Raw genomic sequence first — 26,135 nt, forward strand, 5'->3', positions numbered from 1 at the left:
ATCTGTTTGTCCGTTCATCCGCCCACGAGGTGTCTCCTCTCGCCATCCAGAGGTGCTAAAGCAGCCTCATCCCGCCTCTCCAAGCCCAGAAGTCACGCTGCCTCGTCATCTCATCTCGCTGGAATGAAAACACTCATTATGTCTGACTCAGCTCCTGTTCACTGAGGAGGTCACTAATGGGGGATTTAACATCCCTGGAGCTACTTCACGTTAACTCATCCTCTACCAAACAACAAACACCTGTTTTCCCCTGATGATTCCAACCAATCACAGAGAGGCATGAGGCGAGGAGGTGGGGGCTGCTTGGATAATGCGGCACTCAAATGTCACTCAGTCATTTGAGACATTCATTGAATCACTCTGTGGGCAGGTTTTCTCTACTCACTGACACAGTTCCATAAAACATAAACACTATCCCACTTTCAGTCTGAAGTTAGACTGAAGCTAGAAGTTATTTAGTATTTAGCATTTTTGTATTTACAGTCGAGTAAATGGAGACTAGAGCTGTGCTTGAGGCAGGATACTCAATCTGAGTGCATAAAAAAGGCTTAAAAAGAGAACATAAACTACTTTTACAGAAGCACAACTTACCTAACATGAGAAAAAATAAGTTCTAAATTTGATAAGATATTATGTTGCTTCGCTTAAAAAAAAAAGTGGAAATGAAAAATTCAGATGCTCAGTTTTTCATAAAATAAAACTTAATTGGTTTAAAAATAGAAGCAATCCATATCTAATACAGAGGAATCAATCTGAGAGAATATGAGCACTGCATTATGTATCTTTTTGTTATTCTTTAAGAAAAACAAAACATTGTGAGTTTGTGCAAGGATCTAGCTGCATTTATGTGTGGCAGAGAAGACAAGAAAAGGTAGACGTGAGGTGATATCTATAGAGCCACAAAGTCTACATGCGGAGAAGATGGGGTGGGTGGATGGGTTGACAAAACACTGGACTTTAGGACAGTAAACTGTATTCAGCTTTTATTATTGTAACATTGGACAGTGGTGGAATTCAGTTTTAATCCACCAATGCTTCACTGACACAGGCCTTGAGCTCCTGGCAACCTGTGGTTACTAGGGCAAAATTAATATTCTCCAGCCAGTTGCTGAGTGCTTGTTGACCAGATGAAAGCTGCACCAAAGAGAGCGCTGCTCCACAAACCTTGCTGTGATTGCTGTGTTGACCACATGTAACATGCTGACTTGTCTGCAAACACCCTCCGAATACTCGGCAAGTGGTAGTGAAGCTAAAAACATGATACACAAACCAGAAAAAGACACCATTCCCCATCAAAATAAAACCACCGCCTTACTGCTCCAACCAACACATTTCAAAAAGTGCAACTTTGAGCAGCTTTTGTAAGCAAATGCAAGGAGGTTTTTGGTACAGCTGGCTAAGAATTACACATTTTTCTCTAGCGACCTGTAGTTCCCAGGGGTTACCAACTGGTCTATAGTACAGGATGGGCCATTTATATGGATACACCGTAATAAAATGGGAATGGTTGGTGATATTAAAGTCCTGTTTGTGGCACATTAGTAAATGTGAGCGGGCAAACTCAAGATGGGTGGTGACCATGGTGGCCATTTAGAAGTCGGCCATCTTGGATACAACTTTTGTTTTTTCAATAGGAAGAGAGCCATGTAACACATCAAAATTATTGGTAATGTCACAACAAAAACAATGGTGTGCTTGGTTTCAACGTAATTTTATTCTTTCATGAGTTATTTACAAGTTTCTGACCACTTATAAAATGTGTTCAATGTGCTGCCCATTGTGTTGGATTGTCAGTGCAACCCTCTTCTCCCACTCTTCCCACACTGATAGCAACACCGCAGGAGAAATGCCAGCACAGACGTCCAGTATCCGTAGTTTCAGGTGCTGCACATCTCATATCTTCACACCGTAGACAATTGCCTTCAGATGACCCCAAAGATAAAAGTCTAAGGGGGTCAGATCGGGAGACCTTGGGGGCCATTCAACTAGCCCACGATAACCAATCCACTTTCCAGGAAACAGTTCATCTAGGAATGCTCGGACCTGGCACCCATAATGTGCTGGTGCACCATCTTGCTGGAAAAACTCAGGGAACATGCCGGCTTCAGTGCATAAAGAGGGAAACACATCATCATGTAGCAATTTCAAATATCCAGTGGCCTTGAGGTTTCCATTGATGAAGAATGGACCCACTATCATTGTACCCCATATACCACACCAAACCATCACTTTTGTTGTTCCAACAGTCTTGGAGGGATCCATCCAATGTGGGTTAGTGTCAGACCATTCTTCATTAGTGACAGTTTTCTTGCGTCCACATTTTGGCAAATCCAACACTGAACCTGTTTCACGAAACTTAGCAAGCAGTTTGCTAACTGTAGCATGGGAGATGGGTGGTCTTGTAGGGTGTCTTGCATTGAAATCTGCTGCAATGACCCGGTTACTGCGTTGACCAGATATCAACACAATTTCGATCCGCTCCTCACGTGTTAACGTCTTCGACATGTCAATGGCTGTGAACAAAGAGAAACTTGTAAATAACTCGTGAAAGAATAAAGTTACGTTGAAACCAAGCACACCATTGTTTTTCTTGTGACATTACCAATAAGTTTGATGTGTCACATGGCCCTCTTCCTATTGAAAAAACAAAAGTTGTATCCAAGATGGCCGACTTCTAAATGGCCACCATGGTCACCACCCATCTTGAGGAGTTTGCCCCCTCACATATACTAATGTGCCACAAACAGGACTTTAATATCACCAACCATTCCCATTTTATTACGGTGTATCCATATAAATGGCCCACCCTGTACTGTGTGTCTGGGTTCTTATTTAGCATCCTTATCCTTATTCCCCTAAACTGAACAGCTGTTGTAACACTTCTATCTAGGTCAGAGGATAGGAACACAATATGGTCATTCAACCCTTTGAAATGAGATAGCTTCTAAAAAAATGACACTAATGCACAAATAATGGTCTTTAACCATAAAAAACACTTTTCAGTACACAAATAGTGGTCCATAATAACAGGTGTAATAATAGTGGTCTATAGTGGCCTATAATAGTGCTCATGAGTCACCTTTTTTAGCTCAGCTCAATTTTTTTTTCTAAGCTTAGTGTGGATATACCAAACATAGCTACTTGAACCAAAGTCGTCCTCTGTGTCCATGTCTCCTGCACATATCTGGTGCATCTGTGTTGTAATTTGCCTTTAATGGGGAAATTAAGAGAGACATTTGGACAAAACTACTGAGAAATAATCGAGCAGAAATATTCATTTATACCCAATGAGGTTCTGTATGAAGTCTGGTTTGACCCGTTCTACTTTTCATCTTATCGATTGCAGAAAGATTATCATGCATGCTAATTAGATTAAACTGGGTGATACCTCATTTTAGTGTCCTGAAAAAACAAAATCCCTCAAAGGAACCTGTCCCTGTTCTTTTTTTTCGATGTCCCTCAGCCCTCGACTCCCTGAATCTATGATTTCGTTAAACAGTGAGAAAAAGAGACAAAGAGAGGAAGTGACAAGAACGTCGTGACCACATCTCCATCCAATCTGCTATCTGTTATCCGACTCAGATAGAGTCATTACCCTCCTTCCTCCATCTGTCCGTCAATATGAGGTCCATTAAGCCCCACCGTGCACACTCAGATCCATCAAGGCAACAGACATTTCCTCCTTTCCCACTCACACTTGCCCTTTTATTAGATTGAAGCTCAGGTAATGCACATACTCCAAAAATACTCATCATTGTGCTGTCTTCCCGTATTACATGTGGGGAATATCGTCGTTTTGTAAATCTGAGCCTTCGGGGTCTATTCGTATGACATATTAGATTTCATTGTCTCATGTTTCATCACTGATTAAAACCTCTTTTTTTCTCCATTGGGCCTGTATTACTTTCTGATGAGGTTTCTGTGATGTGCTGCAAAGCTTTGATACTGAAAAAGATTGACTAATGCTCTAATGTCTTAAAAAACTCTGTATCCTTACTTACCCCAGCCTGGATTCTTAATTAGAGATCTGTGTTTTGATCCCATGTTTTGCTCGCACCATGCACTTTTGCAAACAAGTTTTCTACTTTTATCACCCTCTCATGATGCTCCCATCATAACTGCACAGCCATTCAGGGGTGCATTAAAAAGATCTGTAGTCTACTTAGATAAGCATGCACTCAAGTTAGGAGCCTGTTTCCTCCATCATGTGCTCTGAACCCGTGTGTGTGTGTGTGTGTGTGTGTGTGTGTGTGTGTGTGTGTGTGTGTGTGTGTGTGTGTGTGTGTGTGTGTGTGTGTGTGTAGCTCATTGCTGGAGCAGAAGGAGGACTTACGGAAAAGACTTAACTACACAACACACAAGCTGGAGCTACTGCAGAGCGAATTTGACTCCACACGGCAGTACCTGGAGACGGAGCTGCGCAGAGCACAGGAGGAGTTGGACAAGTTTACTGATAAGCTGCGCAGGTAGGCCCCTCAGTACAAACTGTACAACACCCAGGGGGCGAAGATGGTGGCAGTGTGGCACAGAAGATTTCACAAATTGTTTGTGGACTCTGTTTGCAGTCAACATTTCTCAGTTTCAGAAAATTAAGATTCTCTTTTTTTCTCCACTCGTGAGAGCAAACATGAGCAGAGAGAGTAAAAGACAATAACAACACAGCTCTGTCACAGGAATGTAAACAGCAACAGCAAATGTTTTATATCCCATCTTTTTCACAAATGTTCTGTGGTGGATAGTGCTTGCACTGGACTTTCCACATTCAGCACTTACCCATGGGTATCTGCAGTTCTGGTCCACTGAACACAAGCTTAAAACTGAGGAAAGATAAAATATACTGAGGGAGCTGTAGGAGAAGCCCATTACAGCCCAAACAACACAAGAAGTACATAGCAGTTGTTTTAGTGGACTTTTTATGAAGTGTGAGATAAAACTTTTAATTTTATTTATTGAGCAGGAAAAAGTTAGGCCTGTTGACATTAAACTGGCCTGACTAAAACAGGGTTAGCACAGATTTCTGTTCTGCAGAACAATAATAGGAATGATAATAATAATAATATACAAATGTATTCTTCAATCAAATACTGTTTATAAGTCTGTATAAATTAAGGATGTCAAACTCATTTTACATCGGTGGCCCACTTTGATCTTAAGCTGGCCTCCCTTTTTTGTCAGTGTAGGAAAGTTGAACTGTGATCTCTTTAATCCCTGTAAAATCTCAATACAAGAAAAAGAAGCATAATTTCTATCACACATCTTAGTTTTACTACATGATAATAAATGCTGCTCTATTTATTTAAAGAAATCTATCAGCATGACTCTTTGGGTTTAAACTGTGAAAGATAAAGATTACATTTCAGAAGAAGCTCTGGATGCTCATGGTCTAGACTGTCCTGTAGTAATAAAGAGGAAAGTTGTTATTAATTCCCAGAAAATTCCCTGTTTTTTAATTTATTCTTTTTATTGTGGAAACATTGTAAAAAACTGAAATTGAAACTGAATAGTAGGTAGTAAAAAAACTGGGATTTTTTTCTGTTGTTCAATTGTGTAATTATTACTTTATTACACTGTTGTATGTGAATTGCTGTGGGGGAAGTCTTTATCAGTAGGACAACTTGTAAAATGTGAAAATACAGTTAGAAGTCCAAAATCTATGCACTCATCCACATTTTCCAAAGACATGTAGTGAGCTGCATTGTTGTCTTTGGCGGGTCAATTCTGGCCCCCGGGCCTTATGTTTGACACCCCTGATATAAAGCATAATACAGGACACAATGATAAACTGAATGCTAAACAAATAATATATCAGTTCTAAGCGGAGCATGGTTATTCTGTCACCTAAAGGGAAATAACAAAATAACAAAATAAAGAGATCAAATTAGACGCTGGCAGCAGATTATTAAACCCTTTCCAGAAAAGTGTCACCAAACTCACTGCTTCCTTTCCAAATTCAGTTTTATTTCTTTCAAGAAGAGAAATTTGGGTTCTTAAACATTTTGAGCTTATGTCAGCATTTGACAGATGCATTTAACGCCGCACCATTGGTGCTGTAACACAGTGCTACACAAAACAATGTTACTTTTGAAGATTAGTCATATTGAAATAGTCAGGGCCCAAGAATGGCACACTGCAGTGTGCCTTTAAGTACTGCTCAGCTCAAATGTGTTTTGCTTGGAGGTTTAACATTTACTGTACATGATGATGAACAATCAAACTACATGTCAGAAGTCTACAATATTACTTTAAAATTCCACTTCAGGGTGATTGCTTATACAAAAATATGGATGGGTGGACAAGCCTATGTTCAGCATCAGACTTCTAAGCGGAAACACAGCTGTACCAGGTGTTAGGAGTAATTGGAAGAGCCACCCTATGAATAACAGAAGGTGCAGTGGCCACCCTCAGAAAATGGTGCCGCTTGCGCGTCGCCGTTTCCAACTTGGCGCCAGGATAATAATATACGTTGCCAAAGAACATGAAAAGAAGCCTGATGAATACTGGCAGCACATTCTTTGGTCAAAAGAGACCAAAATAAATTTGTTTGGATCAGACGGGGTCCGGATTGTTTGGTGTGGACCCGGCCAAGACCAGTGACTGCACACAGTGCAGATCACGAGAAAGAGAAGTGGGAGCGTACTAACACGAGGCTACGAGACAGAAAGACTTCCAGGCAAGATGACCTGTATAGATGGTGCTATAAATTTCTCAAAAATCTAAGAATGTGAGGATATTTCCAGAAATAGCTACAAAAGGCTTTTAATGTAAAAAGCTGAAAATGATTGAATACAAAGACTGACGAAATTCCTCTTTACACTTGTCTAAAACTACTAAAAAACAATCTGAATTCTGCTTTTGTTTTATCTAAAGCATGTGCAGGATTCGTCTCATCTTGACTGCTCTAAATATAGCACTTCATTCATGTGCCTAAGGAAAAATGTTTAATACTGCATCACTGTTTAAGGAGTAGACATATGAGGTGATTTTCTGAAACCCCTTATGATCCACTACAGAAGGTATACCAATGTGATGTTAGCAGAAAATACCTGGAGGCTCAAACATAGTGAAATAATAAAGATTATATGTCTACCACGAGCGTTCTAGATTTTATGTGAGAACCAAAGCGGGCTGAAGCTATTATTAATCTCTTTTCAATATCATAAAGCACGTATTGAGGGGGTCTTTAAGTCATTATATTAGAGATCATCCTTCAATTAAGATCTAAGAATTTAATTGCACAAGTCAATTGTACCACAAGTGTTTGAGAGATCAGCAAATTATGCAGTGCTGCAGTGCAGTGTTTCTTATCTGGGTAACTCACAATACTGTATCATTTTAAATTACCTCCTGGAAAGTAATTTTTTCTGTTATCTTCACCTGCTGTTTACACAAGTTTTTACTTGTGGTATCAAAAACAAATGCCAGTTTGTGTTTTAAATAGATTTCATAGATTTTATAGTCTGACACTTTAGTATGTGCATATACAAGATAGAGTGCATGGTTTCCTCTGTGAAAGGCCACACAAGTGTCTGAGTCTGCTGTTGAGGAATTGCTGTCCAATTCCTGGATGGGTGAAGGCTGCCGTTGTGCAGTGGTCATTGGTTGTAGCTGTTTCTGATGATCACGTCAACACGGCGTGTCTCAGGCATCCTCAACAGGAGCCATACTGGGACTAAATGCTGGCCAACGAAGTGTCTGGATATACTACTGATACTCTGTGCAGTGTACAGGTTAGAGCACCTCATCTCGGTACATCTGTCCATTTAGATTTCCACCAAGAACCATCAGATCGGTGACGGTGCTGATGTCACTCACTAAAAAACAAAAACAACAAAAAGCAATTATGGCGCTGACTCAAAACCAATTCCCAAAACTAATCACAGTATCTGCTTTGGTGGTGATTAGACAGATTTAAAACAAAGATAATAATAATTTGTTTCATGACATAAACCTTGCATTTACTAGTATTAAAATGAAAAAAGGAGTTTTATATTTGAGGTACTTTTTAGAAACCCCAAGAGGTGTAATTATAAAATATAATCAAAACGTCACCTTTTCCCCTTCATTTTAATTACGTTGACATCCTCAGGCTGGGGTCCTCTGTCAGCCATAGTGGAGCTGCGGCTCAATATTTATTACTGGTGCCCAAAATCTTTCCATATATGTTACCATGCCTTGTGGGGGGAAAAATCCCTCTATTACGAGACATATGACGTGTTATTCAGCTTTGAATTGTGCAGTGCACTGCTGAGCCTGCCAATCTGCTTATTTCCAGTTGCAGAAGTCTTCGGCTGCTACTGTTTATGTTCAATCTATTACCTGCAAGTGAGCGCTGTTGTTTATTGTGTCACTTAGAATACAAAGTAGCTACTCAGCACTGCAGAGGATCAACCAGGATCTGGAGGAGAAGATCCACAGAAATGTGAGTATCTTAACAGGTGTCTGTGTGTTTTAAACCCTGTGTACATGCTGTACAATAAGCTCTCAGGTTTGCGGTCAACTATTTGCAGTATTTGTAGACAGAAAAGAAGCAAGTAGGAAAGCCTTGAGATTTAGAGATGATACAGAGCACTTGGTGAGCTTGTTTGAATATGAATGCCCTTCTGTTGGTACCACTGACGTTAATTATGGCTTATTACAATTGGCTGTCCTCCTTCCAACAGCAGAGTGATAGCAAACCCATTGTTCCTCAGTGCTCTGCACCTCACTTCATTTGTCAGACATTGCTTTTTTTTTGCTGGTGGAAAGATACAATTAACTAGTCTGCCGGAGAACACTGTATGACCATCAGGTGTCTTCGCTGTTGAATAGACAGCTGAAAATGCTCGTCGAATGGGTTTGTTACAGCACAAGATAATAATCATTGCTGTCGCCATCATTTTGATGACAATGTGAGATACCAAGTACAGGTAATAAAGAGCTGAAGGTCACCCAGCTTTTTGTGTAAAGAAATTTTTTTTAAATAAAGGCTGGTAGCCTCTTTTTTTTTTTTTTGGAAGTGTTCTCATCAGCTGTTATTGATTCATTTCACGTACACCCTCCACAAGGGTGAGAAAGGTGCTGAGTAAGTCTCTCTGTAATAGTAAAGCTTGTTTACTCCTGAGGTGCCGCAAACCCATCTGACCCCTTGGCCCTGCACAACTACAGAGAACGTAATTACAAGACTGATAAACACTGTGATATAGTTTGAGTCTGTTAAACTTTTCAAAGAGGCGGAACTACTGTACGCTCAGGCATTTTAATTACAGCTTCCACAAACCCAAAGCTCTTGGCCAAAATACATTTTACTGACAGGTGATGAAGCTAACGGAAACTTTGCTTTTAAAAAAAATGCAATAAAAAATTATTTAACTATATGGAAGCTCAGTTTACTGACATTAAAGTTTCCCATTCATCAACAGTAGCTAAGAAATAAGTATGTAATAGGCTGTTGTCATATTCAGCTGTAAGCAATATGGATTAGGTGTGACAGCCCAAAAATAGGACGCAGGAGACAGAAGTAGAAACCAAAGCAAGCATTTAATCTAAAAAGTCCAAATGAAAATATCCAGAAACACAAAGAAAAGCTACTGAGTTACATGGACAACACAACAAAGGACAAAGGAACACTCTGGGAATACATACATGTGAGGTGGAAATAGAAGGGGAACTAAAGACAGCTGAAGACAATCAAGAGGGCAACCATGAAAAGTAAAACTAAACAAGATAAAGTAAAAGGGAATTAAAACAGCAACACTCAGAACAGAAAGCACTTACAACAGGCACCAAAACCCAAAAGAGTTAGGTGAAATATACATATACAGTTGCCAATATAAACAGTACTGACGACCTAGATCTCAAAAGAAAATTAGAAAGATCTATCAAAAATTTTCTATTTATGTTTACCGGGTTCATATTTGAATTAAAAACATGCAAGAATCAATTTTTAAAAGTTAGTCTGAAAGGTCTCTTATAAACAATCTATTCTATAAATTCTATAAATTTCATTCCTAAAAAACACACAAGAAAGAATTACACAGAGGAAAGTACTTTAAAGTAATCTTTAAATCCCTGCTCTGTCATTGTCAGTCACAGCACCACGATGATGAAAAGCGTGCTCTGAGCAGAGAGATCATCGTCCTCAACAACCACCTGATGGAGGCAAAGCTCACCATCGAGAAGCTTCAAGAAGACAATGTAAGTAAAGCAGTGCCCAGCATTCAACTCTGCAGAGCCAGACGATGAGTATGAAGTTATTGTTTGAGGCAAATAAAAAATAGGTGCTTCCATACATTCTGTTTGGGGTTTTCATAGTCTTGCCCAGTGACACTATGATATGCAAACTGGAGCACCAGAAAGGAGCTGCAAATTCTCAGATTATTGGACAAACTTGTGAGTAAGACATGCAAGCTCAGTAGTAAGATGACCTTATTGCATTAAAGTTCAAAATGGACTCATGATTTTACTGTTCCATTACACATATAAAAAAATATGACCGGTAGGATCTAACTTTGATTTATAGGCAGCGGGAACATAAATGGATAAGTTAAAAGTTGTTGTTTGTGTCTGACAAATAATAAAGAAGAAAAATGTTTGGTGTGTTACTGGGTGTGTTACTGTAAATGCATAAACTTGTCGACAGATATTAGCATATCAGCAAATAAGATGGCAGTGTGGGTGATGCAACTTTGCACTGACTAAAGGATAAAAGAAACAGCAATAAAGAGCTGAAGACTAAGTTCAGTGATGTGATATAATGAAGATTTCTTTGTCTCCAGGAACAAATGGCAGATAAACTACCAAAAACTAACATGCAAAATTAAAGCTACAAGGAGTGATGATAGGGCCCTAACACCTTTGGGGACACGGAGATGTGCTGCTATTGCTGCAGTTGACACTTTTCTTGCAGTCGTGACAGTATTAATCCCTTGACAAGCTAGTTTTTTTACAACAGCCTGTGGCCTCTAGTTGGTGTTAGATTACATCCACTAATAATATTTGACATTACATGTGTGGAACGCACAATGAAAACGTGATCATCCGATAATGCTTTCAAACAATGCTGATTTCCTATTGCCATAAGGTGGTGTACAGTGTGCATTAGAGTTGTGAGAATTTCTTGTGCTGTGGCGATTGATCAGAATTTTCCACATATCCTTAAATGTAAACTCAAAAGCTTTATAATTTAGCATGGCCAAGATCTTTGGACTGAACTTTGGCTACCAAGGGCTTTGATTGCTAGCATTTTGCTATGGTTGCCTGTAGTTGCATGGAAGATGCTGACTTGTTTGCAAACACTTGCTCATTACATACCAGGCAGTAGTAAGACTTGAAAAATGAACTGCAAACCATAAAAGGTGAACATTCACCTTTTAAGTAAAAGTTGTACCTTTTCAAACATCTTGGCTGCAGCACTATGGAACAACTTTGACTTTAAAAATGAAGGTTCGCATTTCTGGTTTGCTGGTCTGGTCAGCAACAGCTAGTCACTTCAAGCAAAACAAATTTTTCCTGGTCACCAGTTGGCCATTCTTTAGGCCTTTGTGACTGGAACTTTAGAAACTGATTTCACAATTAAACTACTCACCAGCTGTGGTTAATGAACATTTCACCGTTGCAACCTGGAGGTCACAAACTAGTCTTTAGGCAATTGTCACTGAGGACTTAAAACCAAAATTTTCTACGTCTTGTTATGCGTGTGCACAATTTAATGTTATAATTTCAAAGGGGGGGAGGGGCTCCGGAGTCATTTTGTACCCCCCATACGCAAGATCCATATAATTTGTACATTTACACCAGTACAAATGTGTTTGCAAATTGTAGTTTTTTTCCCCAAGCATGTTTAGTACTTCAAATAAGCAGTTAAATAAGAAGTTTTGTGTTTCTGAAGAAGGAAAGTAGGTTTGGGAGAATAGAGTTTAAGCAGTATTGATCCAAAAGAGACCAGAAATTTAGCTGGCAACGAAAGTTTTAATATTCATTCTCTGTTCTTTCATTTGATTGTGGCCATTTTGTGCCTCTGCAGGAAATGTACAGAAAGGACTGTAACCTGGCTGCTCAGCTTCTGCAGTGCAACAAGTCTCTTTACATGGCCCAACTCTCAGAGGTGAGCTGTACACTCACTTTTACAGGCTTGATTTTTCCAGTGCTCTTTATCCTTTGTAAAAATGCATTTTGCATATGTTCCTCAGTTTTAGTGAGGCCTCAGTCTAGTCCCTGATAGCCTTTCTTCACAAAAGTCGCATACAACCAAGCTTAAGAACTGTATGAGCTTCAGGCTTTTTTGCGCTGACATTTGATGTGAACCCAGAAAGACAGAAAAATCTGTAATTTTTCAGTTCAGCGGTAGCCAGGTAAAAGAAAAAGCTTTGGTAAAAGCTAAGGGGGAGGAGAGGTCTGAATGAGGTGTATCTTGAGCAGCACTAAGCTGAATTTTCAGCTGATGACATGAGATGAGCGAAGAGAAATTTGCTGTCTTGACTGTAACATGAAGGTCATCTTGCCCTTTGTGAGCCAGAAAAGATAAGTCTTCCCAAAGCGATGAGTACTGTAGGTCACTGGAGGAAGGACAGAAAGTGAAGAATTAAAGCTTCATGGGTTTTTTTCTTTAAATAACCTTCACCTGAGAGAGATGAAAGAGGCAAGTTTTCAAAAAGTCGATGGCTCTGAGTTTAAAAGACTTTTTTAGCTAGAAGCAATCTGGATATATACTATAGAACTATGTATACTATACACAGTGACTATGTGTTGAAGGACATGAACCACAGCTTGATTTACTAATTTTTCTTTTAAGTATAGCAAATCAGCATTAACATCTTCCTTTATAACAAATCAGATTTTTACCTTATTTCTATCCAAACTACAGTGATGTGCATTTACCATATATCATGTGAGAAATATTTAGTTTAGTAAACATAACAGATTTCTGCTTTTTCTCAAATGCAGATCATTTGAAGGCCTGACAATGAAAAGTTGCAATAGCATATACAATCAGATCCATAAGTATTTGGACAATGACAATGAATTCTTATAATTTTGCCTCTGTACAGCACCACAGTGAAAGCTAAATCAAACAAGCAAGATGTGAATAAAGTGCAGACCTTCAGCTTTAATTCAAGGGCTTTAACAAAAGTATTGCTTTAGCTTTTTTTTTTAGGTATTAGACACATTTTATGGATAATTGTCCAGTTTTATATGCTCATAAGTAGTTTGACAATTAACTGCATCTAGTTTTATGTCTAGATGACACTCATTAGCTTGTTCATTCATGACAATTAAGTAGATAAAAGGTCTGGAGTTGATCCCAGGTGTTATTTCATCTGAACTTGCTTTTTACTCAATATGAGCCCCAAAAATGTGTCAATTCAAGTGACAGAGGCCATCATTAGGCTGAAGAATCGAACTCGACCTATTGGAGAGTCAGCAGTAACTTAAGAGAATGAAGGCTCTTTCCAGCCTAAAAGACCACTGAAGACAACTAAAGTGCATGATGACAGAATTATTTCCATGATTAGGAAAAAGAAAACCTTTACAACAGCTGATCAAAAACCCTTTTGAGGTGGTAGACATCATGAGAAAGACCTAGAATCAAACCTGTGTCTATGGAACTGGGCCACTAGTGCGTACTGATGACGTGACTGCTGATAGAAACAGCAGGATAAATTTTGCAATGTGCAGGGTTGTACTCTCTGCTCAGATTCAGCCAAATGCTCCAAAACTGATTGGACAGTGCTTCACAGTGCAAATAGATAATGGCCCAAAGCATGCTGGAAAAGCAATCAAAGCATTTGTCATGTTAAATAAAAGAGATATTCTTCAGTGGCCAAGTCAGTTATCTGATCTCAACCCAACAGGACACACTTTTCAGTTATTTAATATGAAACTGAATGCAGAAAGACGTACAAACAAGCAGTGACTGAAGATGGCTGAAGAAAGGGCTTAATAGAGCATCTCAAAGAGGACACAGAGTACTTGGTGACGTCCATGGGTTCTAGACTTCAGGCAGTCAGTGTCCGGAAAGGATTTTCACCAAAGTGTTAAAAGCTATCATCTTATTTAAAATTGTGTTAATTTGTTAGGGATAATAGAGGGATAATAAGACACAGCTGAAGTCAACAAGAAGCATCGAAAAAGGCAGAAAGATGGAAGTAAACAGAAATGGGGACACAAAGCAAGCCCCACAAAAAGGGAAACATAGACTGGGGAAATGCAGAAAGCAGCCAGAAAGGAGAGGGCAACAGTGTTTGTTCTCTTAGTTTTAATATTTGTGGTTTGTGTTGGATGCAATGTTTTAAGGTTTTGGTGATGACTGTTTTCCTCCATGACTTGAAACTGTGACAATAACACCTACACCTCTACTCCATGCACAAAGACTGGTGTTTCTGTTCCGGTCACTCAGTGTGCAGTTTAGCCAGAGTGCGGTCACACTGCACCGGTTTTGTTAATCACGTAAAACCACAAAGCAGCATGGGAACTACTTTAAGGCACATTGTGAGCAATTCTGAAGGACACTCAACAGAGGAGGTAAAACTACTGTATGTGGCAAAATATAAATGGAGAGCACGGTGCAGCCTCATCATAGTGTCCTGCTGCTCCTTGTGAAAAGAATGCACGCGGGTATTGATGAGTGTTTTAACACTAGCCCAGCTTGGTGCCACTTTCCGCTGCATCAGCCATGGGCCTTGTGCCTCGCCCATGTGACAAGGGTAGATTTGAAACTGGCAAGCGTCCACGAGGTTAAAGAACGCCTGTCCACGTGTTTTAGGCATATGGCTGAATGGAAATATCAATGCAAACTGCATTTGGTTGCATAAGACTCATAAAATATCCCCGACACTTGCACGGTACACACATTAACACACGCACATAGGCACCGTTAAGGTAAAGGGTCTATCATAAAGTGAAAAACTGTTCTGCAGGCACATTGCCAAACATAATGGGGGTCAGAGGCTATACATGCACTCACTGTATGTCCACCCGTCTGCTGGTCCTGTGGGTGTGAGCTAATCGAAAGTGTATTGATGAATGGCGCTGCAGCATTTTGAGAGGTGCAGTGGCTCTTCAGCGCCTACAGAAGCGCTTTAGTCGTTTGTTCTGCTGCAAAACAATCACAGAGAGGGTGTAAAATGATCACGCTTGGATTTCTGAATGACGCATAAAAACTAATTGAGATCTTGTTTAAAACAAGCCCAAATGAAAAAAGTGTGTGGACAGTAATTAAGTGGCATTTAGTTTTGTCCGAGATGCAATAAAAGTGCTATGATAAACCATCTCTTTCATGTTCTCTGTAGTGTTTGTCTTTTCTCTATCTACAAAGTTATAATTAGCTTCCTTCTCATTGCCAATTAGGAACAACTGACTAGATTCCTGTTGATGATGTGCTGCAGTTAGCTTAATGCTTGTTGCTATGGAGAGGTAGAGATAGTGGTTGGAGGCTTTTTTTTTTTTATTAAGAAATGCTTGAAATAGAACAGGAAAGCGACTTATTCTCACTTCAAAATCAGGTATATTGTTCTCTCTGGTTGAGGTTCGTGACACTGAAAATTACACTTTTTCCCCTGCAGCTGTGAACACAATTCATGCAGTGAAGGCAGGTAAATGTGAACGTGTAGGTTGCTGTATCGTATTCAGAAACCACCTAAAGTACAATCTAACATACTGACACACATACTGCATTGTGCAGGGACAACAGAACCTGTGAGCAGCTTGGATAAAACGCTACAATGCTGTGAAGTGTTTGCTCTTTCTCTTCTTCTTTTTTTTTAAACATGTTTGTCAGATTTAAATGTTTCAGATCATTAAACAAGTAAAAATACAAAATGCAGTGTTTAAATTTTGATTTCATTTATTAATGGAAAAATAAAAGCATCATGTATCATATTAAATGAAACTGTAAATTTAATTTGACACAAAAACAAGACTTTACACCAGGGATGTCAAACTCCTTTTATGTCCCAACTGCACATTTAATCTCTGAGATATCTTATTTAAGAAATGAAGTGCCATGTCACCAGAAAGAAATCAATCAGCATGACTCTTTGGGCTTAAATTCTAAGAAATAATATTTGATGAAATACTATACTAAAGATAGGACATTTCATTAGCCTTGTTTTTAAAGCCTTGCTTTTTAGGAACCGTTCCATGACTATGTTTAGATGAGAGGGGGCTAAGTTATCAGCTAACACTAGAATTTAACAAGATCAACCACAACGTATGTAGATATGCACCAAAGATACAGTTTTGGCTCACTTTAACCTCTGAGTAAATCCTAGAAATGATACATTAAATATATAAATGTTCCTCTTTCATCTCTTTGTATGTGAAACGTCTGGTGATGGATACACCAATAAGATTATCTTTATGCGTTAGCATTCCCTCCATTTAGGCTGAAATTGGTTTGGTGTTTGAGGGGGCGCAGTGATGTTTTACTATCGCTTAGTGAATTCGAATTTTAAAAAAAATGTTTTTTTGAAAAAATTAGAATAAAACTAAGTAAACAAAGCATTCTCAGTAGAAAGAATGAGGACAAAAAAAACCCTAAATGATGACTCAAACTACTGACTAACTTCTTTTTCATTTAGCCCATTTAGGAACCACCAATATGGAAAAGAAAAAGAAAAAACTTATAAAAGACTTGCATCAGATTTGGCTTGCTTCATATAGTGAATCGTATAAGGCTTATATGATTTACTCATGAAAGTGGCCACTTTCTCATTACTTTCATATATTGTTTTAGGAAGTATGCAAAACATACAAGTTTCATGTATATAATTTTTCAAGGGATCTTATATGTGTTTTCACTCTTGTATGCTTTTCATACACGTTTCAGACAAGACAGATACAAACTTTATAAGATTTATATATATCTTCTCCATATGGGCAGATTAATTTTCTGTTTTTAAAAATACCCAACACAAAACAAAGATGGATTCACTGCAATAATCTGATCTAATGTCTGTTGTTTGTGGAAGCAGTGTCAACGTCCATCTGTGGTTCAGTTTTGGAGACAGCATCAGGGTGTCAATCATGCTTGCTGGTCTGTGTGTGCATCCACCTGCAAAATATTAGTCTCAATAAAAATATAATGGACGAATAATAAAGACATTCACTTGTGTTCTGTTTTCATATAGAAAAAAGTAGCTATAGAACAAAACAAATGACCATGCATTAAAAAAAACTAAATAATTTTACACCAATCAAAATGTGCGAGACAAAATGAATAAAGAGGAACGTTGGATACATGCAGATGATACAGGCTGATGACTTGACTCTACTTTCACTCCACGATCCAAATAGTCTGGTGCCTGATGTTGTACAGTCTGACGCAGATGCCTCAAAACCCGATGCTCAGTGTGACATGTGATATACTTAAATTATTGCTGCTGCTGCACAGTTTAAAGGTGCCTTTAATGTCAACACCCTGATTTACCTACTAATTACTCGAGAGTGTGTTTGACAGTGTAGTGTACAGCAGTTCCTACACTACATAGAATAAGGTCTTTGCTATAATTTATAACTAACATTCACCGATTTTCCCTGCTTTACCCTTGTTTCTCTGATACTTTTAGCTGCCTGCTGACTTCCAGGAACGCCTGACCATGCACCTGGAGGAGTCTCCCCTCTGTCACACCTACTCTGACTCTGTCCCGACCTCTCTCATTGCCAAAGTGCTTGAAAAGCCAGATGAGGCTTGCAGCAGCAGCCAGGCCTCCCGCTCCCCCAGCCCGCAAACACAGGAACATGCCTTTATTTTGGAGAGTTTGGGTCCCGGAGAACGTTTGGGGCTACGCGGAGCCTATAAAACTGACCTGTACAGCAGTGACACAGCCCTGTATTGCCCTGATGACCGTCACCGTGAGCGGAGGCCCAGCATGGATATTCACGGCGAGAGGAAGCTCCTGTACGGGCCCCAGAACTCCACCGACAGTACTCCAGAGGAAGGTTCGGTTGGGTTGAGAGCTGGCTTCTCCCAGGAGCACTTTGCTAAGTTCCCTCCCCCACTAGGTGCAGCCTCCAGTTCTTACTCGAGTTTTAGTGGAGGGGGATCTGAGGACAAAGGCAACGGACCGCCCAGCAGTGCAGCTTCTTCCCCCCACCATCACTCCCTCTACATGGAATGGAGGGATGCAGGGGACTATGAGAGAAAGAGTGATTCATCCTGGGAGAGGGACAGTCCACGGGGCTTTGCCAATGCTCATCCCTTCCAACAGACAGAGCTGAGCCACCATCAGAACGGCAGCTCTCCCGTCTACAGCCGTACCATGTCCTCCTGTTTCAGTGAGCCCTATGAGCCGCTCCCCCCGTCCTCCTCCCCAAGTGTCGCCTATGGAGACAGCCGTAGAGGCAGCACATTGGCCCCCGAGGAAGAGGAGCTGATTGGCCGGTGGAGACAACTTAGCGTGGAGGACTTAAGTGCTCACACCTACCGCAGCCCAGGACGGGCCTCACCTTACAGCTTCTCGGAGCAGCACTTCTCCGTCCGTCCCGCCAAGATTCGACTTGGGCCGCTCTACAGCAGTTTCCAGGAAGGGGCTGACTACTACCACCACGGAGTGGATGTCATGGACCCAGTGTGGGCAGCTGCCAGCCCCAGTCCCGAATGCAGCCCAGGGCTGCGCCAGGCTCACAGCCAAGCTCACCTGTACCGAGCTGAGGACAGTCAGGGGTCAGAGCACAGCTTGTACCACTCAGGGAGCTCTAAAGACAGGGAGGGAAATGTCGCATCTGGAGGCCAGAGCACTGATTATGTAGACCCCAGCCCCAACAGCTCCACCGAGTCTCTCCACCAGAGATCTCTGGAGATGGCCGCAGAACTGCAGCACTATCAAGTGGAGATGCACAGCGTGCCTGCACAGGTGAGCCAGTCGCCACCACCAGCCCCACCCCCTCCTCCTCCGTACAACCAAAAATTTGGCTCCCTGGGACTTTCCAGGAAGGACAGTCTGACTAAGGCGCAGCTTTATGGAACACTTCTGAACTGAAGGACTTTCCAATCAGGTTGCATCTTCAATAGTAGACACAGCCCTGGTTTGTTCAGCTGCACCTTCTCGTAGTGCAGCCATTTTGACGGCTTGAGTAGAAGCCAGGAGTTCTTCAGTATCATGAACATGTAACTATTGCTGATTATTTAAAAGCACTGATGGCGTGGCAGTGGATGGCAATTGTTTACATTATAAATTTCTCAAGGCAGTAAGTCAAGTTAGGGGTCAGGTGTGGGGAAACAGACAAAGAGGAGCTCACAGAGTCCTTAAAACTTTTGAGAATGTGTATGTGTTAAACTACAAATGTACAAATATATACTAACTTAAAATTGAGTGATATATTTTGTATGTAGCTGTTAGCAAGAGATACATTTAAAAAACAGTGCAAAATCCTATTGGTAATCTGGAACTTGTAAATAAATTTAAAAAAACTTCCACTGCTTTATTCTAAAAACCCCGAGAGAGGTATTTTAATTGCCCCTTGACGTGCACAGAGATTTGTTTCAGCCGTTATTTTTAATCTGCTGCAACAGCGATGGCCTTGTGATGATTTACATACAAGTGTTGAAAGGAAGCGAAAAAACAAAGACAAATTAGTACCTTAAACGAACCATGAGAAACATTTGTTTTGTTTTTCCTTCTGTTAAATGGATTTGACAGTATTGATGGGAGTGTTTTATTGTTATTGATGGAACGTTTGATCTGTTTTACCAGTCAGTATTGCTTTCTTTTTTGCTCTTCTATATCCCCCAAGAGAGGTTTCCTGTCCCCTTTCTACCTCAGATTTGGATGCCCACACCCCACCAAACCACTGTAACCCCGTTTATTTCACAACGATGCATGTTTATATATTTTGGTTGTTTTGTTCGCCTAATAAAGCACAAATTATACATACAAGCTCCCAGCCTTTAATGTACACATTTAGGGATTTGAAATGCCGCTGAATAAAAGCGATATCATGTTTTAATATCTTTCACGCAGTTGCATAGCGATCGGTTGTTGTTTCAAGATAATTACATGTCTGCTGATCTGCAGTGTTCAGCTGACTGAATGAACGAGTGGAAGACCTTTCATTATTCAGACTCAGATTGCTGAGTCACTAAGTAGCTCTGCTTTTTCACTGTTGGGAAAAAAATAATTGCAAAAAATAGGTTAGTAGAGAAGGATTTTTGCCAACAAATTCAGAACAGAGAGGAAGTTTATTTGTGTTTTCCCAGGAGTCATCATCAAGAAAATACTACAGAAAAGGAAATGGATAATATTCTGTGAGTGTCTGTGATATCTAACGAACTAATTTAGAGCTACTAAGGAAAATTATATCATGGTATACTCCCCTTTGATGTATTAAAAGTGCCACGCCAAGCACTAAATAAATAGGGATTGGACAAAATACCTAAAAACAAAGAGTTTGACTGATTTTCAATTTGATCCCCATTAAATCTTGACATTGTCACCTTGGAATTTACCGGCGTGGTCATGGAAGAAAAGTACTGATGGCCAAACCAGCTCATTCAGTGTATTCATTATGTGTATTTTGGGTACATAGGTGCCTAACCTAAACCTGACCAACTGAAGCAACCTCACACACTACCCCCACAGACCTGTAAGGTAAGTGCTTCATCCACGTCTGTTCTTGTCCTGATTTGTCAATCACCAGAGTATAACCACTCTCACCAGACTCATCACACCACATCACCTTTTTCCATATCTCCAAAGTCCAGCTTTGGTGTTTCGATCTTGATTTCACAATCATTCAGGTTTTTTCCCCCGACCACATTTCTTCCTTGAAGACGATGGCATGTTAATATCATGAAGGATAGTTTTCATTTGATCGATTAACTGGGAAAAATTGATTATTCTGGTAGGAAAATGATTACTTGCAGTCCTTCTCTAAATACCCTTTGGTATCATTTGAAAACTGGTTCATTTAGCACACTTAGCAATTGAGTAAATGGTCTGGAAAGGCTCTTGAATTTATTCAAATGCCTTTGAACTTTAACTAATAAAAATGAGGTAAGAGGACTCTCAATACATCCGCAGGAGGGAGTTGCAGCACAGCAGCTCACCGATCGGCATCGCTAACCTTGCTGTCCTAGCAGAAAGCATTTACACTTCAAACACATCAAGATGAAGGGAACTAGATCAACTGCTATCACTCCACCACCTCGCCTTCCTCTGCACAGCAAAGCAGATGCTAAAGCATGCAAAAATTTAGCTTTCCAACACCACAGCTGAACCTGAAACAGATACGCGTTTCACTCCAGGAGCTGCAGAGCACAAGCACTGACGGGAAAATGTGACAACTCAGCGTGGCTTTGAAGAACTCTATGAGGCGATGCACCTGAGAGTTTGCTCCTTTTGACCCGAGGATGCCTGTCTGATTAGGTCAAGACACAAAACTGTAATCTATGCATTAGATTCATTACAGAATATAGTAAATTATCAAGTTTAGAGTTAATTTTCACATCTGTTTCTATGAAATGTTTTTATCAGAGACAGGGAAATGTTTCCCCCCCCACTGAATCTTTCTAGGGAGTGAGGGTTTGTTTACATGCACTTATATAACCCTGCTATGGCTGTGTGCAAGCTGATTTCTTAAATGGTGTGGAAATTGGAAAGCTATTTAGCTTATTAAAAATTAGGGGAGAAGCAAACCTGGAGGGTTATTGAGACGTAAGCAGATTATTTCACATAACACTGCTTCATTGTTTTTTTAAACATCACTTTGATAGGCACACCTTAAAATTAAAATCTTTATACAATCTCTAAGCATTGTGGCACTCTTGCACACACACCACTATCGCACTTCACTCTACAATATGCTCTTCAATTAATGTTCTTATCCTCAGGATGGAAATAGTTCTTTTATTTATTGCAAGTGGACGCTTGTAGAATGGTGTCTGTGGAGCTGCAAGAGATTAGCTATCAGGTCCAAGAACACTTAAGTCCACTCCCCAAACTCCATCCACAGAGCTGGACTCTGCTCAGTCAGCGAGTCCAACCATCCTCCTGCTTATGTCCCACAGTTTCTTGGCTGCCTCCTCATCTGTAGCTTTGGGTAACAGCTCCTCCTCCTCGCAGTTAGCAAAGCACTTCCCCGACACTCCTTCCACCTCTGGGGAGCAGGCCAGATAGAGAGGAGTCTGGGCCCCCTCCAATGGACTCTTGAAAAAGACCAACGAGGCAAGGTAGAACAGCGGCTTTGCCAGGAGGGGGATTTGGATGTGTCTGCCTAACCTGGTCCTCACGATCCCTGGGGTGAGAGCATTGACTGTGACCCCCGTCCCCTCGAGGCGATGGGCCAGCTCCAGCGTGAACAGAAGGTTGGCCAGTTTGCTCTGACTGTAGCAGAAGGCCTTATTGTAGTTATTTTCACTGTTCAGGTCATCGAAGTTGATGCGGCCATATTTGTAAAGTTTAGAGGAAACCACCACGATGCGGCTAGGGGCCGAAGCCTTCAGGAGGTCCAGCAGCAGGTGAGTGAGGAGGAAGTGACCCAAGTGATTCACACCGAGCTGCATCTCAAAACCTTCGTCTGTCTTTGTGTAGGGACACTGGTAAATACCGGCGTTGTTGATGAGCACATCAACCTGGGATTCCTCCTGACAACAAAGATACATTTGAAACATTTAAGACTCCAATTAAGGTTTTATTACAGCTTCTCCAGCATCCAGAGGCATTAATTGTCCATATGCATAACAAAAGATCAAATTTTAACCAAACAACTTAAATAAGTTTTTTCTTCCCTTAGAATGGGGTTATGGTGTGACAATGCACATGAGCAGGGCTGGTCTGAGTATAATGAAGGCAATCAGTCTGTATTATCTTATTCAACAAAAAGTATGCATTTTTCTGTCAATTTTCACTCACTTGAGAAACACAAATGCAATTTATGCTTGAATAAATAACCCCATACTCCAAAAAAGAAAGCATTACAAAATATTTTTATTACAATCTTAGTGATTCTTCTTAGGGGAAAAGCCAAAAACTTTTCATCCCTTTGTTGAGTACGACTTCTACAGGCTAAATGACCTAATTTGTAATTTCAGCTGCAAAATGAAAAAGAAAATAATTCAGATTTTTCAGAAACCATTTGAATTTTTTCACGAACTCAAATGTTAACTGAGTTATGGTCATGGTTAAGAATGCTTGTGAAATGGGCCCACCGGCAGGCCTGTGGTAAATAAAGGCTTAAGTTAATTAATATAATACCTATTTTAATAAAACTTAAAGTACAGCACATTCTGGGTTGCAGAGATCTCCCTGAGACACCCAGTGGTTATACGAGGTATCTGCCAAATTCCTAAATATATAAGTAATGTTTTACACCTAAACCTCTTTGACTTAAACTATGATGTGTACTTATAAAGACATTATACCTGAATGCTAGAAGGAAGGGCAAAAATAAAGCCCCAAAGCATCTCAGTGTGTTATATAACAATACAGTTAATCCGTAACTTTAATTATAACTTCTGTAAGAAACATAGTTTAATATGAACTTTTAAATTACAGAAAAAAATAGAAACGATAAAACTTTCTAATAGCGGAGGCTATACTGAATTGTATTAGATTGTATGTCTTTATCATTTAATTATATTAATTATGGAATGGTATGCTATAATAGCCTGTGGTTACAATTTTTCTTCATCAAACTAATACAGCATTGTGAATTTACCATCTTGAGTGTCTATTACAGTACTGTGCAAAAGTGTCAAGCCACCCTTTATTTCTTAAAAGTTTGCTCTGGTGAAGAGATTTATTGAAAAATGTGTATAACATATAGAAAAACACTGTTTTATAGAGCAAAAACTGAGTTTTCACAATCCTAAAAAGCTTGAAAGTCAATATTTGGTATGACCACCTTCATTCTTAAACACAGCCTGAGCTCTCTTAGGCCAGCTTTCTTCTCATTTCTTTAGGTAGTCTTCAGGAATAGTTCACCAGGATTCTTGATGCACATTCGAAGCTCTTCTTTGGATGCTTGCTGCCTTTTGTTCTGTTCTTTGCAATAATGTTGAGGTCTGAACTCTGGGGAGGCCAGTCTGCACTGGCAGTGTGTCAGTTCTTTCCTGGATTTTTTCTCCTATTTCTTAAGTACATTATTTTATCTGCTGTAGACAGTTTTTTGGGCCCACCGCTTTTCCCCGCCACTTGTCCAGCTCCCTCAAATTTCTTAAGGACACACTGCTGAGATATGCCAAGTTTTCAACAGACAGCTCTTTGGCAATCACCTTGTTGGTACAATAATATTATTTTATGCCTGTCAAACTGTGTTATCTTTGGCATTGTTGTATATTCAACTTTAAAAATGAGAAGAAATTTTACATTTTGTTATGAAAGACTGACAGTATGTGCCATTATGTGTAGCAATAACACTGGTTCATCTCTTGAGTTAGGTGCTTTTTTTATGCTAGAATGAATGCTCTGAAAATGATCAGATACAAAGAGTGAACTGAAAATGAGTGAAAAGGCAAATCTCTAAGGAAAGACTTTCAAAGACCTTCAGAAAGCCAGGAGAATTATCAAGACCACTTTAAAAATGTCTGGCTCATTGGAGGCATAATATAAGAAAATGAGTGGTGGATCAAAATTTTGCACAGTAATCAATGTATAGGAAGCTTTTAGCTCCTCCTGCGTTTACTCTCATTTGTGACTCAATAGTCTAAGCACACAGAGTATTGTTTGTTGTATGAAATGAAAAGCCACCTGATGAAAATCTGTGATATCGGACCACATAAACAAAATACTTGAAGCCTTTCAAGGATCACTGCTACAGTTAAACAGTATCGTCTTTGCTGAAGCTTACAATATAATAGGATATTAACTCTTAACATCTGCCAGGAGACCAACACTTCTAGACTGGCCCCTGTTGGACAATAGTTTATTTGCATCTGTAACAAATATGGGTTTGGGGTCCAATACTTAATTTCAGCACCAAGGACAGTCCCCCTGGAACAATGCTCTGTTTTTTTCTGCTGAGTTGGACTCAATAACAAAGTGCACCACAGCTGGTAAATAAACTACAAACACCTACTCTCTTGCTTTGTTTGGGTTCTCATTTACCTGAGTCACCTCCTCACAGAAATTTCGGACTGATCTAAGAGAAGCCAGGTCCAGGTGTTTGATGACCACCTCCCCGTTTTCTGGTCCCGCTTGCTTCCTGATGTCCTGTGCTGCCTCCTCGGCGCTCCGCGGGTCCCGGCAAGCCATAATGACCCGGGCGCGGAGCTTCAAAAGCTCCCCGGCCAAGGCCTTCCCTATCCCGCTGTTTGCCCCGGTCACGATGACTGTCTTGCCTCGCATATTTTCTCCTGAATAACGGAGCAACTTAACGGCTTTCTGACGGGGGAATAAACGCCGCATAAGAAGCAGGACCCCACCGCCAACAACAGCGGCAATTAGCAGAGGAGCGGACATAAAAGCTGTGACGGGTGACAAGTCGCTGAGAGAAACTGTTATGTATCGACAGTAAAAGATGACCCCGGAAATGATTATAGTTTAAGATTTCACAGCCTGTCAGCCAACAACACATAATATATATATATACACACACACACACACACACACGTGTATTTTTAAAGCAAGCACACGACTGAACGTATTGAGTAGGCTGAAACCGTTCACACGCTAACCAAGTTAGCAACATTAGCGACTTCAAACGGTCCCATAAAATATCTTCCGGGTTATTTTCGTAACGGAACAATATAATCACGATATGCTAAACTAAACTGTACACCAGTTTGTTTTAACCGAAACAAATATAAAGTTTTTTCTAAGGATGTTTTCTATCGGCTACTACTTTTTAATTGAGCTTATAGAGGTCAGAAATAATACTTTACCTTTTTGTTTTTCATAATGTCATTTACCGCGATATCTGTATCAGCCACTAGATGGAGCTATATGAAAAGCCAAAAAATCTACACAGACGAGATGAGACCTATTTTATTTTTCCCATATTCCCATTATTATTATTATTAGTAGTAGTAGTAGTAGTAGTAGTAGTAGTAGTAGTAGTAGTATTTGTTCCAGCAGTTGAAATGATTATGAAATAACAAGTAATACAAAAATAACATATCTGGCAGATGACTCTCCACCTCACATATATGTTGTATTATAGTAGGTGATCATATGTGGTGTAAAAGATTTTCAACTTATGTCTTAGTGGAGGTGGAAAGAAAC

The 26,135-nt window shown here is 40.0% G+C and overlaps 2 protein-coding genes across 6 annotated transcripts in view; one reads left to right on the top strand and one right to left on the bottom strand.

The window, feature by feature from the left end:
* Window positions 1–19,850, top strand: part of LOC102194912 (brain-enriched guanylate kinase-associated protein) — a 35,836-nt gene extending 15,986 nt beyond the window's left edge. For 3 of the 4 annotated variants that reach the window (XM_005731137.1, XM_005731136.1, XM_005731138.1), the window contains 5 exons: window positions 4,305–4,466; window positions 8,353–8,419; window positions 10,066–10,173; window positions 12,002–12,082; window positions 17,544–19,850. In XM_005731137.1, the coding sequence (XP_005731194.1) occupies window positions 4,305–4,466; window positions 8,353–8,419; window positions 10,066–10,173; window positions 12,002–12,082; window positions 17,544–18,956 (1,831 nt within the window). In that variant the 3' untranslated portion in view covers window positions 18,957–19,850. The remainder of the gene's footprint in view (window positions 1–4,304; window positions 4,467–8,352; window positions 8,420–10,065; window positions 10,174–12,001; window positions 12,083–17,543) is intronic. The other variant, XM_005731139.1, reaches the window with a different exon arrangement.
* A 286-nt stretch (window positions 19,851–20,136) lies between these two features.
* rdh14b (retinol dehydrogenase 14b) lies at window positions 20,137–25,846 on the bottom strand. 2 transcript variants are annotated; one of them, XM_005731141.1, is made up of 3 exons: window positions 25,796–25,846; window positions 25,020–25,295; window positions 20,137–22,558 (listed from the first exon to the last, which is right to left on the bottom strand). In XM_005731141.1, the coding sequence occupies exons 1-3, from the start codon at window positions 25,808–25,810 to the stop codon at window positions 21,941–21,943; spliced, it is 909 nt and encodes a 302-aa protein (XP_005731198.1). In that variant the 5' UTR covers window positions 25,811–25,846; the 3' UTR covers window positions 20,137–21,940. The 2 variants fall into 2 exon arrangements, with proteins under 2 accessions (XP_005731198.1, XP_005731197.1); XM_005731140.1 differs by lacking the exon at window positions 25,796–25,846 and having other exon boundaries at window positions 25,020–25,461.
* Between the last annotated feature and the right edge of the window lie 289 nt (window positions 25,847–26,135).

Source organism: Pundamilia nyererei, unplaced genomic scaffold (assembly GCF_000239375.1).
Source record: "Pundamilia nyererei isolate P.nyererei 1_Seehausen unplaced genomic scaffold, PunNye1.0 scaffold00041, whole genome shotgun sequence".
NCBI lineage: Eukaryota > Metazoa > Chordata > Actinopteri > Cichliformes > Cichlidae > Pundamilia > Pundamilia nyererei.

Coding starts and splice junctions, on each gene's coding strand:
- rdh14b (XM_005731140.1), bottom strand. CDS start 25,373: ATGTCCGCTCCTCTGCTAATTGCCGCTGTTGTTGGCGGTGGGGTCCTG. Junction 22,559..25,019: donor TCTGTGAGGAGGTGACTCAG/GTAAATGAGAAC, acceptor CTTTGTTGTCAG/GAGGAATCCCAGGTTGATGT.